Source organism: Conger conger, chromosome 4, assembly GCF_963514075.1.
Source record: "Conger conger chromosome 4, fConCon1.1, whole genome shotgun sequence".
NCBI classification, from domain to species: domain Eukaryota; kingdom Metazoa; phylum Chordata; class Actinopteri; order Anguilliformes; family Congridae; genus Conger; species Conger conger.
The window spans coordinates 71,537,093-71,553,917 of NC_083763.1; the positions used below are offsets into that span (position 1 = coordinate 71,537,093).

At 41.1% G+C, this 16,825-nt stretch overlaps 1 protein-coding gene and 2 long non-coding RNA genes across 5 annotated transcripts in view; all 3 read left to right on the top strand.

Annotated features, from left to right (window-relative positions):
* Positions 1–6: 6 nt before the first annotated feature.
* On the top strand, positions 7–3,197 carry LOC133125760 (uncharacterized). Of its 3 annotated transcripts, XR_009708446.1 has the most exons (5): positions 7–96; positions 789–878; positions 1,559–1,618; positions 1,996–2,076; positions 2,287–3,197. It is a non-coding gene; the product is annotated as an uncharacterized LOC133125760 (long non-coding RNA). The 3 variants fall into 3 exon arrangements; XR_009708445.1 differs by having other exon boundaries at positions 789–1,618; XR_009708447.1 differs by having other exon boundaries at positions 789–1,618; positions 2,290–3,197.
* Positions 3,198–3,823: 626 nt separating this feature from the next.
* Positions 3,824–16,825, top strand: part of LOC133126706 (polymeric immunoglobulin receptor-like) — a 38,137-nt gene continuing 25,135 nt past the window's right edge. Inside the window, exons 1-2 of the mRNA XM_061239042.1 lie at positions 3,824–3,836; positions 6,337–6,495. Of these exons, the coding sequence (XP_061095026.1) occupies positions 3,824–3,836; positions 6,337–6,495 (172 nt within the window). The remainder of the gene's footprint in view (positions 3,837–6,336; positions 6,496–16,825) is intronic.
* Positions 8,007–8,942, top strand: LOC133126152 (uncharacterized). The gene is made up of 3 exons (XR_009708505.1): positions 8,007–8,137; positions 8,356–8,465; positions 8,917–8,942. It is a non-coding gene; the product is annotated as an uncharacterized LOC133126152 (long non-coding RNA).

Consider the following 16,825-nt stretch of genomic DNA (forward strand, 5'->3'; position numbering starts at 1 on the left):
GATCACACTCTCTTATCACAGCTCATCCTGTGTCTCCTTACAGAGGGAGTCCAGCCTCACACAGGAGCAAGAGAGGACCGGAGCAACGAGCTGACGGTACGGTTTTACACTCTGCACTCTGCCGTGAAGGCCGAGGATCAATGTCAGTCAGTGTGGTCAATGTCAGTCAGTGTCAGTGAGTGTGGTCAATGTCAATCAGTGTCAGTCAGTATCAGTCAGTGTCGGTCAAATGTCAGTCAATGTCAGTCAATGTCAATCAATGCCAATTAAACTTCAATCAAAATTTGAGCTGAACACAGAACTGCAGAATGGAGAAGGACATACAGTGATTGTGCGGGTGTGGGCGTGTAGAAGAAATGACTGCAACAGTAAAGTGTGATAGTTTATTCATACATACAGAAATGCTGCACTTATCAAACAAAACTACATTCAGAAAAATCTTAAGTTGAATATATTCACCCACACTCAGTCTCTGATTGGAGATGTTCAGTAGCAGCACTCTGGGAATCCGCAACCTGCAAGTCTAGACACTAAGTAACAGTTTAACAGACACAGACTAAGCTTCGTTTGGAAAAGATTCAGTTTACTATAGGATGAGCCTTAATCTTTGTTCATAGCAAAATGGGTGCATTTCTTTTTTGACGTTGTTTCACTGTGACTTGTTAATGGGCTCACTTGCTTGTCTCTGGTCCACCAGTTGAATGGCCCTACTGTACAATATGAAAGGTAGAGGTCTGTACGGATAGACCAGCTGTTATGAGTTCAACATTGTGTCTCTCCCCTGGCAGACTGCAGTCTCTGAAGATGAAGTGACCTACAGCACAGTGTTCACCAACACACAGTCATCATCACACAGAATAAGTCCACATCAGTCACAGGTTGGGTATTGGTTGGATTTCCATACATTTGTAAAGTGCCTTTGCAGAGAATCGTACTGTTATTATTCAGTCTCATCTCATCCTACATATCTTTAGAGATCCTGTATTTCTTTAAAATCATTCTTTATTTCTTTACAGTACAAATAGTTTGATTGGCAAATATTACACTTGATTATAAGAGATGATTAATGCGCCTTTGTGCCTCTGTGGCGATACCACTTTTCTGTACTCCTGAGAGTAACTGATATTCTCCACTCTTCACCACTCTGGAAAAGAGCGTCTGTAAATGATTGTCATGTGATGTAATGTAAACTCAAAACAGGAAGTCAATGAGCTCACAGGCACTAAATGCTCTCAAACAGCTTTGAAAAAAATCATTCATTTTGAGGGAAAATGGTCCAGAATGTTTACGAGTGAGTTCATTTAGTGTGCTCTCCTCTGCTCTGGTAGCACGGACAGGGTTGGTGTCAGTTCTACTTTCTGTTCAGTCAGGCAATGACATTAAATTCATTCATTAAAAAAAAAAAAATGTGATTAAATGGTTTATGTATCGATTCATTGGATAATCCTCAATGGGGCATTTTTCACAAAATGAACTTTGACTGAATTAACTGAATTAACTTCAGCAGACCCCCCAACCGTGGTCAGTCACAGAAACATGTTCCCCTTTACTGTCCCAGCCGTCTGAAAACCCTGCAGATGAGGTCCTGTACAGCTCAATCATCCTGAAAAATCTACAGGTGAGATTGTTCATCAAATCTCAGAGTCAGCTAGACAGCCAGTAAATATCAGAATTTAAAGTGGCACACTGATAAAGGTGAACATACTGTATATGTATGATCAGGAGTTTTTTTAACCACAATTTCCATCTTTACTTTAGACACACAAAACACAGGATCAATTGCAATGTGTTTCATAGCTGCTGTCTAAACCTTCACAGAACTCAGGAACTGCTATCCAAATCTGTTAACAATTAGCTGTTTGAGTTTTAATGTATTTTTGTGGTATTGCGGATTAACCTCCAGCGAATATGTAATGGGAAATGTTTGCATAACGCTCTGTAATGTTATTTTTTGAGTTCCTGAAATATTGTGTGTGCATGTCCTGTTCTGTACAGACCACACACTCGTCTCACCGTTCTGCAGCAGATAGAGCCGGTGATGTGATTTACAGCTCAGTTGCCGGGCAGAAAACACAGGTACGTTTTGCTGGATTTACTGTTGATTTATATAAGAAATATGTTTCACTGATCATTAAATATCAACACCCAAAATGTTATGGGATGCATATTAAAGCCATGTGCTAAGACTTGTGGAACTTGCATTTCTTTTTAGTTGTGCTCAAGCGTGCTCGTAGTAGAGCCCCACTGATCTTGATATCTTTGCGTGAATGTTCCCTGTCTGTTCAGTAGGGGGCAGCAACGTGACGAAAGACTACATCCCAAGTGGAATTTTGTCCACAAGCTCAAAGGAAGAGGCCTGGGTGTTCTGGAACCTGAGGATTCCTATTTCAGAGCATCAAATACAGCCAGTCACCCCATTACAAATATTTGACTCTGCTTTTCCCTGCTGGACAAAAAAAGACACCATCATTTTCCTAACTTGAAAAGGAACCATTTTCTCAAAGATTAGGTCACAGTAAAACTCAAGACTCAAGACCAGTCATCAGAAAATGTACTGCAGCTAAAATTTCAGATGTCGTAAAAGGTTAATTATGTAATTAAGGCCAGAAGTTGGTATGAAATCCAGAAATGGATATGGCGCTCTTTGCCCACCTCTGGAATACATAAATATTAAATAATAATAATAGTTATCCTGCTCTGGCCACTGAGAGAGCACAGACTACAGAGTACGAGGGACCAAAGAGGTGGGGACTGAGAGGAACAGGAAGTGAGACTCACGCTAAAGGGAGCTGGAGTCTCTAACAGACACACACACCCGTCAGGCACATATGGCTCTCACTCTGATACTCTTCCTCTCCATCCTCTTCCTCACTGTGCTGCCAGGTAGGACTCGTTGCTCACACTGTATACTGAAATCTGGAGCATTGTAGCAGAGAGACTGTCTGTGCCATAAACTTGAATGAATGAGTTAAACTGAAGATTGTAGTTTGCATCTTACATAATAGGACTAATGTGATTAGAATACACTCAGTGAGCACTTTATTAGGAAGACCTGTACACCAGCTTTTTAATGCAAATATTAAATTAGCCAATCTCATGTGGCAGCAACTAGATGCATCTGTTGTCAAGGTTCAGCTGTTTCTCAAAGAAAATGTCAGAATGAGGAAGAAATGTTGGTGCCAGACAGAGTGGCTTGAGTATTTTTCATGCACAACAGTGTCGAATTTTCAGAGAATGGTGCAAAAAACAAAAAAGTGAGCAGTGTAAAAATACACCTTTTAAAACTGTACCTTAGTCTTCCCTCCTGATCCCCCCCCACACTTTCCGATATCCCTCTTGTTTAACCCCCCAAAAAAAGAAGAAAATTGCACTTACGATGACAATTTTTTGTTCAGAACAGCACTTCATGTGTATTTTACTAGTTATGGAAGAACCTATGCACTTGTACGTCGCTTTGGATTGAAAGTGTCTGCCATATGACAAAAATGTAAATGTAAAAATGGACATGTAGCCAGTCCATTGCAGGGCAAGAATAGAACTAATAAACGCAAATTGACCATGGATACATACTTTCAATTCATGCACTTAAAAAAAGATTAGCCAAGTTAAAAAAGATACTTTGCATGTGTGTCATTAATCAGTTTCTTTTCTATTTTTCCTTGAACATTTTCATGAACCCTTGCACTTCATACGCCTTTATTTCTCACCTTTTGTGTTGAACAGATTAAAAATGTTTATTTATGTTTGTGTATTTTGCAATTGGACAAGGGAGGACATTACATTAAATTATAGCTCTGAGTTTTACTTAAAAAGAGAAGTAGATATGATCTTGTTCTGTAAGTGTGAATGCTTTCACAGTAATGGCTTCAACTCCACGGTGAAAAGTACCCAGAGTACATTCCACAATGTCTGTCACTGTGGTGAGCAGAGGGGATTATACATTACTTATAGACTTTCACATATATGTATATATATATATATATATATAATTTCAAATAACAATAATATTGCCATTGAATAACAATTTTATGATGTAACTGTATTAATTATTTCAGTTTACAGTATAATAGAGGGGTGGGCAATTCTGGTCGATAGTTTAAATGAACTCCAGTGAAAGACTTTTATTCCTCTTATGCAAAAATGAAATTATATTGTATTGTAGTCTCCAGGAATATGTTGGTTTTGACAATCAAACACTTTAATTTCACACAAAGACATCATAAAATGCATTGGTGTGTTTTTAACCATTTTAGACCATCATAACAGCTTTTAAGGAGGTATCCAAGAAACATTTCAAAATGAACTCCAGTGAACGAATTTTGTTCCTCTTATGTAAAACATTTTTTTGTATTGTATTCGCCAGGAATGCCCTGGTTTTCACAATCAAACACTTGAATTCCACACATGAACATCATAAAATCCATCCATCCATCCATCTTCATTCGCTTATCCGGAGTCGGGTCGCGGTGGCAGTAGGCTAAGCTGGGTATTCCAGGTGTCCCTCTCCCCAGCAACGCATTCCAGCTCCTCCTGGGGGATCCCGAGGCATTCCCAGGCCAGGAGAGATATATAATCTTTCCATACGGCCGCAGGACTGATGATACGACCACAAAGTCGATCATCGATCTTTGGCCTAAGGTGCTCTGGTACCAAGTACACTTATGAGCTACCCTATGCTCGAACATGGTGTTCGTTATGGACAATCGATGACCAGCACAGAAGTCCAATAGCAAGACACCGCGAGGGTTAAGATCAGGCAGGCCACTCCTCCTATTCACCCCCTTCCAGGTTTCTCCGTCGTTGCCCACGTGAGCATTGAAGTTGCCCGGCAGAACTATGGAGTCTCCGGACGGCACCCTTTCCAGGATGCTGCCTAGTGACTCCAAGAAGGCCGGATTCTCTGAACTGTCATGTGGTGCATAAGCACAAAAGACAGTCAGAGCTTTCCAACCAGCGGCACGTAGTCGCAGAGAGGCCACCCTCTCGTTCCCCGGGTGGAACTCCAACACAGTGGCGCTCAGCTGGTGGCTTGTGAGTATCCCCACACCTGCCTAGCGCCTCTCACCCTGAGCAACTCCAGAAAAGAACAGCGTCCAGCCCCTCTCCAGGAGTTCAGTTCTGGAACCAGTGCTGTGCGTGGAGGTGAGCCCAACTATATCTAGTTTGTACCGATCCGCCTCCCGCACTAGCTCCGGTTCTTTCCCCATCTGAGAGGTGACGTTCCACATCCCCAGAACTAGTCTGCTATGCCAAGGATCAGCACGCCCGGATCCCCACTTTCGCCCACTAGGGCAAAGCACCCGACTCCGATGCTGACCCCTGCAGGTGGTGAGCCCACAGGGCTGCAACCCCACGTTACCAGATCGGGCTGTGCCACCAGAGGCTCGCCGACGAGCTCCCCTCCCGGGTATGGATCCAGAAGGGGGCCCCGGCTTCCCTTTTCTGGGCGAAGTAGCTGGGTATCTGTGAGGCCGTGTCATGGAGGCTTTGAATCGCTCTTAGTCTGGCCCCTCCTCTGGGACAAATTTGCCTTGGGAGACCCTACTGGGGGCTAATGCTAATGCCCCCGACAACATAGCTCACAGGATCACCGGGACACACAAACCCCTCCACCACGTTAACGTGGCGATTCCTTGGAGAGGATCGTCATAAAAGCCAATCATCATTAAAGTCCAATGATACCTAATGGTGCATTAGAATTAATTAGAGTATTCGTGATGTTCCCTGTGTACTTTATTGTGCCGACATTGGCTCAGGTGGTAAGAGCAGTTGTCTGGCAGGCAGAGGATTGCCGTTTCGATTCCACCTTGGGTGTATCAAAGTGTCCCTGAGCAAGACAAGCAACCCCTAAATGCTCCTGACCAGCTGTTTGGTGCCTTGCATGGGAGCCAATTGCCATTGGTGTGTGTGGGAGCATGTGTATGAATTGGGAAATGAGAAGCATCAATGTTACAGCGCTTCAGATAAAGGTGCTATATAAATGCAGACATTTAGCATTTATTCAAACAGGAGAGAGAAGAGCGGAACAGATCGAGATGGTTGGGTGCATAGGCTTGAACCCCCAAACACACAGGAGGGTTCACACTTGAGAGTCAGCTGCCCTACAGACTGCACCACACTGTGCTCTGTAAAATACACCCACACTGATGATGTGTGTGTTTCTCTCTGCAGATGCTGACGGTGTGTACACAGTGAGTAAAGTAGTTGTACAGAGTGGAAGATCTGTCACCATCCCATGTGTCTATGATAGAGAATATGAAAATCATACGAAATACTGGTGTTATGGGTCATACTGGCGTAATTGTGAAACTGTAGTACGCAGTGACTCTCCAATAGTTAAAGGTGAAACATCAATCACTGATGACCCCACCCATCATGTGTTCACTGTTACCATGAGAAAGCTTCAGATGATGGACTCTGGATATTACTGGTGTGCTGTAGAGATCCAGCGCGCTCGAGATAAGGGAGCATATCTGTACCTGTCAGTCACTGCAGGTAAGATGGCTGCTGCACACACTGCACTCAGTGAGACCTGCTTCCTCTTAATAACGGCATCTTCACTATTCCAGTGTTAGCCAATCATACGCTGCACAGAAATTTCTACTGAAGACTGCTGCACTGTGGGTAAATGAGTGATCCTACCCCTTATGCTAGCAGTATTGAATTCTTCCAGAACATGTAAAAGTCCAGGCAAATCATTGCTTCACTGCAGAACTATTGGTGTATTTGGACTCTGCACCTCCAGCAGAGTGGTGCTTTAATTGTATTCTTTTGCAACACCATTCCCAGTCTGTATCCAAGACAGAATATGACAGCTATTTGCTTTGATCTTGAAGTGACTTGTGCAGTTTGTGTATCAATGAATGTTTTTGTGTTTATTCTGTGGTGTTCAGACATTCCTGGACTCTGGGTTGAGCAGCAGGAGGTGGCCGGTGTGGAAGGGGGCCATGTCAGTGTGCCATGTGACTATAATGAAACGAGCAGCATGAAGAAGTGGTGCAGGATAGAGGGGACCTGTGTGGAAGTGAATTCTGGTGAATCTGGTAAATCTGGAAGATCAGAGATGAAAGATGACCGCTCTCAAAAGGTCTTCACTGTGACGGTGAGGGAGCTGAACATGGAGGACACAGGCTGGTATTGGTGTGCTGCTGGAGAACTACAGATCCCTGTTCACCTCACTGTCACTCAGAAAACTACAACTACCACAGTCACCACACGTAAGGAACTCAAAACGAGCCTGTATTGGAATGCATTCCATCAATGTAGGGGAAAACCTTAAACTATAGAATTTTAACTTGTCTTTTCTGGCACTCACTCAGTGAGGGTTGAAAAACAGAGGAGTGTGAACTTCATGTGGATTTTTTTTTTAATTGACAGCTGAAATATGAATAGAAATTTCATGAACTGTATTTTTACAAAAGAACCAATTGTGTTAAGTGACAATTAAAAGGTATTATCTGATTTATAAAGCCTTTTTCGTACCTCAATTGTTATATATTTGATCTATGTGACCAGAGAGCTGAATTGTCTTCATGTACTCCCAGGGTTTTTACAAAATATTAGTTTGAGTGACACATTTAAGCTAACAGTGGATCCATTGTTTAGGAGTTTTGTAATGTTAATGATAACACAATATACAAACACAATACCACCGAGCAGATGATTTAAATGATAAAATGTAAGGGTTTCAGATAGTGGCTGATTAATTTGTGAAACATTTCCCCATCAATAGGATGGTGAATATCTCTCACATTCATTTCAGCTAGTCTGCATCCCTACCCTGAGCAGCCACAGGAAGATGGGCTCCCTCTCTTGAGCCTGGTCCCTTCTCAGGGTTCTTCCTCTGTGACCCTAGGAAGTCTCCCCTGCCACTCTTGGCCTAGTCTCACTTTTGCAAGGGCTTTAATACTGAGGTGTGAAACATGGTGAAACCAAATGTTTTGATTTAAACATTAGAAGTATAACTTTGGCAAAAGGTTGCATATAAAATTTCAGTATGGACATTGCATTTGCTGACAGACACCATCAAGTCTCCCTCTCAATCCTATAAGAACAACACACTGATCACCACAACAGAAGGGGCCTTTAATGATGGAAAGACCAGTCCCCCGGAACAAGGAAGCCAGCTGTGTTCTGGGTGAGTTTTGTGTTCTCTCCTGAGCTTTTCCCCTTTCAGTGAGTGAGGCCAGTCTATGTCCATGCCCACGATGCATCTCAGAGCATCTTTCCCACTTCATTCAGGGCTTTTTCTGGCTGCATATTTGGAAATACGTTCCAAAGTTTGACACTACTGCACAAAAACATTGTTTGTGGTGCACTCATTGAATGACACTCAAAGCAGTCTTCTCTGTGTAGTGCACAGACGTGCCTGGAAAGGACTCTGTGGGTGCTACGTCACGCCGGGCTTGTTTTGGTGTTCCTAATATGCACCGCCGTCGCCTTTTGGAAGATCTGGCAAAACCGCAGTGAGTCATGTGATCGTTCTATTATTCATCAGTGTTATTATCAGGCAAGAGTTTAAGAGTTAATAACTCCATGAGCTTCTAGCAGCACAGCTTCTCAGAACTGTATCAGAGGGCAGGGCCAATGCTTTCAAGAAGTTGCACACTTCTGTTGAGGCCCTTCAAACGGAAATGTGGTCCAGTTTCCATTTCAGATCTTACCTTAATTTTCTGTTAAAAATGCCTCATGCCCACTGAGAATCTAAATTTTATTTCAAGAGAATATTTGTGTCCTAAAAGATACTAAAAGGACTGTGATCCTTGTTAACAAGAAAAACTAAGGAAATAGAACAAAACGAGATAGAGTAACTGTGGATGTGAAAATCAGAAATTACTTGAATCACATGGTTTTTGTTACCCCATGTCATTGGTTTTATTGAGCCATGTTTTTCTGCCTTCTGTTTTTTTGGGTCAGGAGCAATGCAATCAAGAGAGAATAGAAGACACAGGACGTTACGCAACCAAATGATGACGGTGAGCCCTGCAATGTACAGTATGGGAGACTGGGGATGGTTGTCACCCTGGATTAGATGTAACACTATCAATTTGACCACATATTCCTCTTTGAGCTTACAGGGGACATTTCATGACTGGGAGAACTATAGGGTGTTTTAAGAAAGAAAGAAATTGAGGGATAATAGACAACAAATTCTTATCTAGTCTATTTCATGTTTAGCAGCCACAATATTGGAGATAAAATGGCTTAACTTCCATGGCAGCAATAAGCAGTTTCTCCAGTCAAATGTGATGTCTCAATTTCATGCTAGCTTCAAACCCACATGCCAAAATAGCTGTAATGACTGCCTGGGCTTTGGATGATTGAAAGACTTAATTCTGAGGTGCTACAGCTATTCCCCTATCAAAATGCATTGTATTTTGCATTAACTTATTTTTATTTATTTATTTATTTATTTATTTATTTATTTATTTATTATTCAGCATGCCTATGTAATGGCAAAGAAAAGCTCAGAAGTGTACCAGGAGACAAACTAAAACACTCTTGTATGTACATGGATAGTCATCGAAATTATATGATGAAATTGTGTTTTCCACTTTTTATAGATGTAGTGTCGCTCTGATGTCATCACCTGGGCCTCATCAGAATCTTCCCAGCTCTGGAATTTGTGGAATTCCAAACAATATAAAGAATATGGTTAATTGTTATAATTTGCCTTTGCATTTAGTTTTTAAAGTTTGTCATTTTTTGTGTGTGAGAAATACAAGGTCCTCTGAAAAGTGTCATTCCTCCATTAGTAGAAGATTTTATTTGTATTTGTATTTGTGTTTTTGAGCCAGTCACCTATATAATTTTTAAAAAAAATTTGTTTATTTCCATGTAAAGATCTGAACATTTCTAATCTGTACAGCAGAGGACTGCAGTAAGCAATCAAATAAGGAAACTGAAGGTGTCTATTTCTGAGGTCAAACATTTGTAAAGGGGTAGGGACTGTATTTGATCCTCTGAAATATAAATCTTCATGTTCCGCGCCATTGAACCGTAATATAACATCCGGGCCTCTTCCCTTGTTGGGACGGTACTCTTTCGTCATGTTGCTGCCCCCTACTGAACAGACAGGGAACATTCACGCAAAGATGTCTAGATAATTGTGGTTCTAATACGAACATGCTTCAGTGCAACCAGAAAAAGGTGCAATAAACAACAGGAATAGGAATGTTTGCCAATATATGAGGAAGTGAAATGCAAGTTCCGCAGGTCGCAGCACAGGGCTTTAAGATATGTATCCCATAGCATTTAGGGTGTTGATATTTGGCTGAAGAGCAAGACTGCAAATTATTTAGTTCATCCATAATCCCAAACAAGCTGCTAATTACTACCAAATTAACACCCAATGGCATTTAGTCAGTCAGATCACCTATTTCTATAGTGCGCTAAGGGATTCTTTTTGAAAGCCCACACTGTTTAAATGTATTAAATATTGGCAGTATAGAACTCCTGGTCTGTGTGAAATTAAAGTATCAGTGGAATAAGAGGAGGGTTTCGAGATGGAGTTTGCCGTGCAAGAACTTCACTGAAGCTTCACTGAAGCTCTGATATTCAGGAACCAAACAGCACAGAGTAACATGTTCTTTGAAAACATTTTTAGCAAATTAAAATAGTAGTTGTGAACCCTTTACCAGAGCCACTCTGCATGTGATCCTTGAAATAAAAGAGAAAGAGAGAAATCTTGGGGGAACGTGGAGTCATAAAGATGCAGTAAGACAGTAGTTTTGTTACTTATTACCATGGGCGGTTCTAACAGGGTGGCCGGGGTAGCCGGTACCGTCCCCAAAATCTGATTGGCCAACCTAGTGCCATTTATTGTAATAAATGTCTAAAAGATGATAGTACACACTCTTGCTTTGTTCAAAATCACATTCTCACCAGCTCTGAGGCATGTGTTACTTATCCAGCCACTTCATGTTATTCTTCTCCAATTGAAACAGGCCTGTAAAATGGCATTATGTTGGTGTACCATGGCAGGGATTGCTCTCCACCTTGTAGTTTGTTCTTCACAACACAGTCCATGATTGTAATGGCCTTAAATATGGTGAAGATATTTGTTTTTATTCTTGATCCATAAACATATAATTGTCTTACATCATGTATATATGATATGCTATGTAATTCAGTTTAGTCATAACATTACATTACATTACATTATTGGCATTTGGCAGACGCTCTTATCCAGAGCGACGTACAACAAAGTGCATACCCATAACCAGGGATAAGTTCGCTGAAAGACCCTAGAGGTAAGTACAATTTCAACTGCTACCTGTACAACAAAGATAAGGACAAGGGGCTTTTTTTAAATTTTTTTTTTTTTAACAAACAAACAAACAAACAAACAAACAGAGCAAAAGTCACCAAAGTTAACTATCCAAACACTGCTTACCTAGCCAACTAAAAATACCGATACACAGGTACACAGATAACTGGTGCAATTCTGAGGCTCTTCAGTCCTCAGGCAGTGTGGTATGGAATATGGAATAGAATGAGTCCCAGAGCATTCTATTCCTTATTCCATGCCACATTTGTCATTTGCCATGTTTTTGCACACAGCGCACCAAAGAAAGAGCCTCAAAACTGTGCCCTTTGTGTTCATTCAGAGAAAGATACCCAGGGTTTGCATTATGCATTTTTGTTTGTTTGCTTAGAGCATTTATCTACTGAATAGCCTTAACTTTTGTTTGTGAGCTCAGAGAAGGGCCTTGATGACAAAAGCCTATTTATTTGTCATTGTTAATGTCATCCTGTACATTAGCGTATCAGTAGCCTATAGCCTATTAATTTATGTCTTTGTCATTGTTTTTTCACATGTGAAACAATTAAAAAAACATAAATAACCCCCAAAAATGTTTCTTGCCTGTGAAGCCAGGAGATATGGTTGTCACCCCCAGACAACCCTTGGCCACCCCAGTAAAAAAATCCTAGAACCGCCCCTGCTTATTACTGTACCTGTGTCACTGTACTGTAACTTGCATATTACCACAATGGCAATATGAGCACTGTTTTCTGCCCGGCAACTGAGCTGTAGATCACATGACGGCTCTATCTGCTGCAGAACGGTTCGACGAGTGTGTTGTCTGTACAGAACTGGACATGCACACACAATACTTCAGAATCTCAAAAAAATAATACTGAGAGGTACGCAAACATTTCCCTTTAAGCACTCTCTGGGCCAACCGGTTTGCCCACTTACAAATAATGGAACTGTAGAATTTTAATCATAGGTACATTTTAACATTGAGAGACAGAATATCACAAAATAATCCACAATAACATCATATACATTTTATAAATTTAATATCATATTTTCACATGAAATAAGTATTTGATCCATAGAACAATAGGACTTAATACTTGGTGGCGAAACCTTTGTTGGCAAGCACAGAGGTCAGACGCTTGTTGTAGTTTTTCCCCAGGTTTGCACAGATCTTGGGAGGGATTTTGGTCCACTCCTCTTTGCAGATCCTCTCCAAATCCTTAAGGTTCCGAGGGTGTCGCTTGGCAACTCGAAGCTTCAGCTCCCTTCACAGATTATCGATGGGATTTAGGTCTGGAGACTGGCTAGGCCACTCCAGGACCTTAATATGCTTCTTTTTGAGCCACTCCTTTGTTGCCTTGGCCGTATGTTTTGGGTCATTGTCATGTTGGAAGACCCATCCACGACCTATTTACAGTGCTCTCACTGAGGGAAGGAGGTTGTCGCCCAAAATTTCCTGGTACATGGCCCCATTCATCCTCCCCTCGATACGGTGAAGTCGTCCTGTCCCCTTAGCTGAGAAACACCCCCAAAGCATAAGATTTCCACCCCCATGCTTCACAGTGGGGATGGTGTGCTTGGGGTTGCACTCAGCATTTCTCTTCCTCCAAACACGACGAGTAGAGTTGAGACCAAAATAGAGCTATTTGGCATCATCTGACCACATCACCTTCTCCCAAGCCTCCTCTGGATCATCCAGGTGTTCTTTGGCAAACTTCAGACGGGCCTGTACATGTGCCTTCTTCAGCAGAGTAACCTTGCGCGCGCAGCAGGATTTTAATCCTTCAGGGTGTAGTGTGTTACTGATGGTTCTCTTCGTGACTGTGCCTTCAGGTCATTAACAAGCTCCTCCTGTGTAGTACTGGGCTGATCCCTGACCTCTCTCATGATCATTGATATGCCACGAGGTGAGATCTTGCGTGGAGCCCCAGACCGAGGGAGATTGGCGGTGAATTTGTGTTTCTTCCATTTTCTAATAATTGCTCCAACAGTTGTTGTTAACTTCTCACCAAGCTGCTTGCTTATTTTCTTGTAGCCCATCCCAGCCTTGTGCAGGTCTACAATTTTGTCCCTGATGTCCTTAGACAGCTCCTTTGTCTTGGCCATGGTGGAAATGTTGGAATCTGATTGTGTGGACAGGTGTCTTTAATACAGCTACATAACGATGTAACGAGTTGACACAGGTGTTTTGGGTAATGAGTTGAGATTAGGAGTGCTTCTTAATGGAAAACTAACTGGTCTGTGGGAGCCAGAATTATTGTTGATTGGTAGGGGATCAAATACTTATTTCATGCAAAAATACGATAGTAAATTTATAAAATGTATATGATGTATATTGTGGATTATTTTGTGATATTCTGTCTCTCAATGTTAAAATGTACCTATGATTAAAATTCTACACAGTTCCATTCTTTGTAAGTGGGAAAACCTACAAAATCAGCAAGGGATCAAATAATTATTGCTCCCACTGCATGCCCACGATGCATCTCAGAGCATCTTTCCCACTTCATTCAGGGCTTTTTCTGGCTGCATATTTGGAAATACGTTCCAAAGTTTGACACTACTGCACAAAAACATTGTTTGTGGTGCACTCATTGAATGACACTCAAAGCAGTCTTCTCTGTGTAGTGCACAGACGTGCCTGGAAAGGACTCTGTGGGTGCTACGTCACGCCGGGCTTGTTTTGGTGTTCCTAATATGCACCGCCGTCGCCTTTTGGAAGATCTGGCAAAACCGCAGTGAGTCATGTGATCGTTCTATTATTCATCAGTGTTATTATCAGGCAAGAGTTTAAGAGTAAATAACTCCATGAGCTTCTAGCAGCACAGCTTCTCGGAACTGTATCAGAGGGCAGGGCCAATGCTTTCACCACAAGTTGCACACTTCTGTTGAGGCCCTTCAAACGGAAATGTGGTCCAGTTTCCATTTCAGATCTTACCTTAATCTTCTGTTAAGAATGCCTCATGCCCACTGAGAATCTAAATTTTATTTCTAGAGAATATTTGTGTCCTAAAAGATACTAAAAGGACTGTGATTCTTGTTAACAAGAAAAACTAAGGAAATAGAACAAAATGAGATAGAGTAACTGTGGATGTGAAAATCAGAAATTGACCATAATTACTTGAATCATAGTGGTTTTTGTGACCCCATGTCATTGGTTTTATTGAGCCATGTTTTTCTGCCTTCTGTTTTTTTGGGTCAGGAGCAATGCAATCAAGAGAGAATAGAAGACACAGGACGTTACGCAACCAAATGATGATGGTGAGCCCTGCAATGTACAGTATGGGAGACTGGGGATGGTTGTCACCCTGGATTAGATGTAACACCATCAATTTGACCACATATTCCTCTTTGAGCTTACAGGGGACATTTCATGACTGGGAGAACTATAGGGTGCTTTAAGAAAGAAAGAAATTGAGGGATAATAGACAACAAATTCTTAGCTAGTCTATTTCATGTTTAGCAGCCACAATATTGGAGATAAAATGGCTTAATTTCCATGGCAGCAATAAGCAGTTTCTCCAGTCAAATGTGATGTCTCAATTTCATGCTAGCTTCAAACCCACATGCCAAAATAGCTGTAATGACTGCCTGGGCTTTGGATGGTTGAAAGACTTCTGAGGTACTACAGCTATTCCCTATCAAAATGCATTGTATTTTGCATTTACTTATTTTTACTCTTTTATTTATTTATTTATTTATTTATTTATTTATTTATTTATTTATTTATTTATTTATTTATTTATTTATTATTTATTTATTATTCAGCATGCCTATGTAATGGCAAAGAAAAGCTCAGAAGTGTACCAGGAGACAAACTAAAGCACTCTTGTATGTACATGGATAGTCATCGAAATTATCTGATGAAATTGTGTTTTCCACTTTTTATAGATGTCGTGTCGCTCTGATGCCATCACCTGGGCCTCATCAGAATCTTCCCAGCTCTGGAATTTGTGGAATTCCAAACAATATAAAGAATATGGTTACTTGTTATAATTTGCCTTTGCATTTAGTTTTGAAAGTTTGTCATTTTTTGTGTGTGAGTAATACAAGGTCCTCTGAAAAGTGTCATTCCTCCATTAGTAGAAGATTTTATTTGTATTTGTATTTGTGTTTTTGAGCCAGTCACCTATATAATTTTTTTTAAAAATTTGTTTATTTCCATGTAAAGATCTGAACATTTCTAATCTGTACAGCAGAGGACTGCAGTAAGCAATCAAATAAGGAAACTGAAGGTGTCTATTTCTGAGGTCAAACATTTGTAAAGGGGTAGGGACTGTATTTGATCCTCTGAAATATAAATCTTCATGTTCCGCGCCATTGAACCGTAATATAACATCCGGGCCTCTTCCCTTGTTGGGACGGTACTCTTTCGTCACGTTGCTTCCCCCTACTGAACAGACAGGGAACACTGAAGCTTCACTGAAGCTCTGATATTCAGGAACCAAACAGCACAGAGTAACATGTTCTTTGAAAACATTTTTAGCAAATTAAAATAGTCGTTGTGAACCCTTTACCAGAGCCACTCTGCATGTGATCCTTGAAATAAAAGAGAAAGAGAGAAATCTTGGGGGAAAGCAGAGTTAGTAAAGATGCAGTAAGACAGTAGTTTTGTTACTTATTACCATGGGCGGTTCTAACAGGGTGGCCGGGGTAGCCGGTACCGTCCCTAAAATCTAATTGGCCAACCTAGTGCCATTTATTGTAATAAATGTCTAAAAGATGATAATACACACTCTTGCTTTGTTCAAAATCACATTCTCACCAGCTCTGAGGCATGTGTTACTTATCCAGCCACTTCATGTTATTCTTCTCCAATTGAAACAGGCCTGTAAAATGGCATTATGTTGGTGTACCACGGCAGGGATTGCTCTCCACCTTGTAGTTTGTTCTGCACAACACAGTCCATGACTGTAATGGCCTTAAATATGGTGAAGATATTTGTTTTTATTCTTGATCCATAAACATATAATTGTCTTACATCATGTATATATAATATGCTATGTAATGCAGTTTAGTCATAACTGGTGCAATTCTGAGGCTCTTCAGTCCTCAGGCAGTGTGGTATGGAATATGGAATAGAATGAGTCCCAGAGCATTCTATTCCTGATTCCATGCCACATTTGTGCCACACTCCCTGTTTTTGCACACAGCGCACCAAAGAAAGAGCCTCAAAATTGTTCCCTTTGTGTTAATTCAGAGGAAGATACTCAGGGTTATCATTATGCATTTGCTTAGAGCATTTATCTACTGAATAGCCTTAACTTTTGTTAGTGAGCTCAGAGAAGGGCCTTGATGACAAAAGACTATTTATTTGTCATTGTTAATGTCATCCTGTACATTAGCGTTTCACATGTGAAACAATAAAAAAAAAAACATTAAAAAAACCAATTATCCTGATACCTTTGCGTGAATGTTCCCTGTTTGTTCAGTAGGGGGCAGCAAAGTGACGAAAGACTACGTCCCAACAGGAATTTTGTCCACAAGCCGAAAGGAAGAGGCCTGGATGTTCAGCAACGTGTGGAACCTGAGGATTCCTATTTCAGAGCATCAAATACA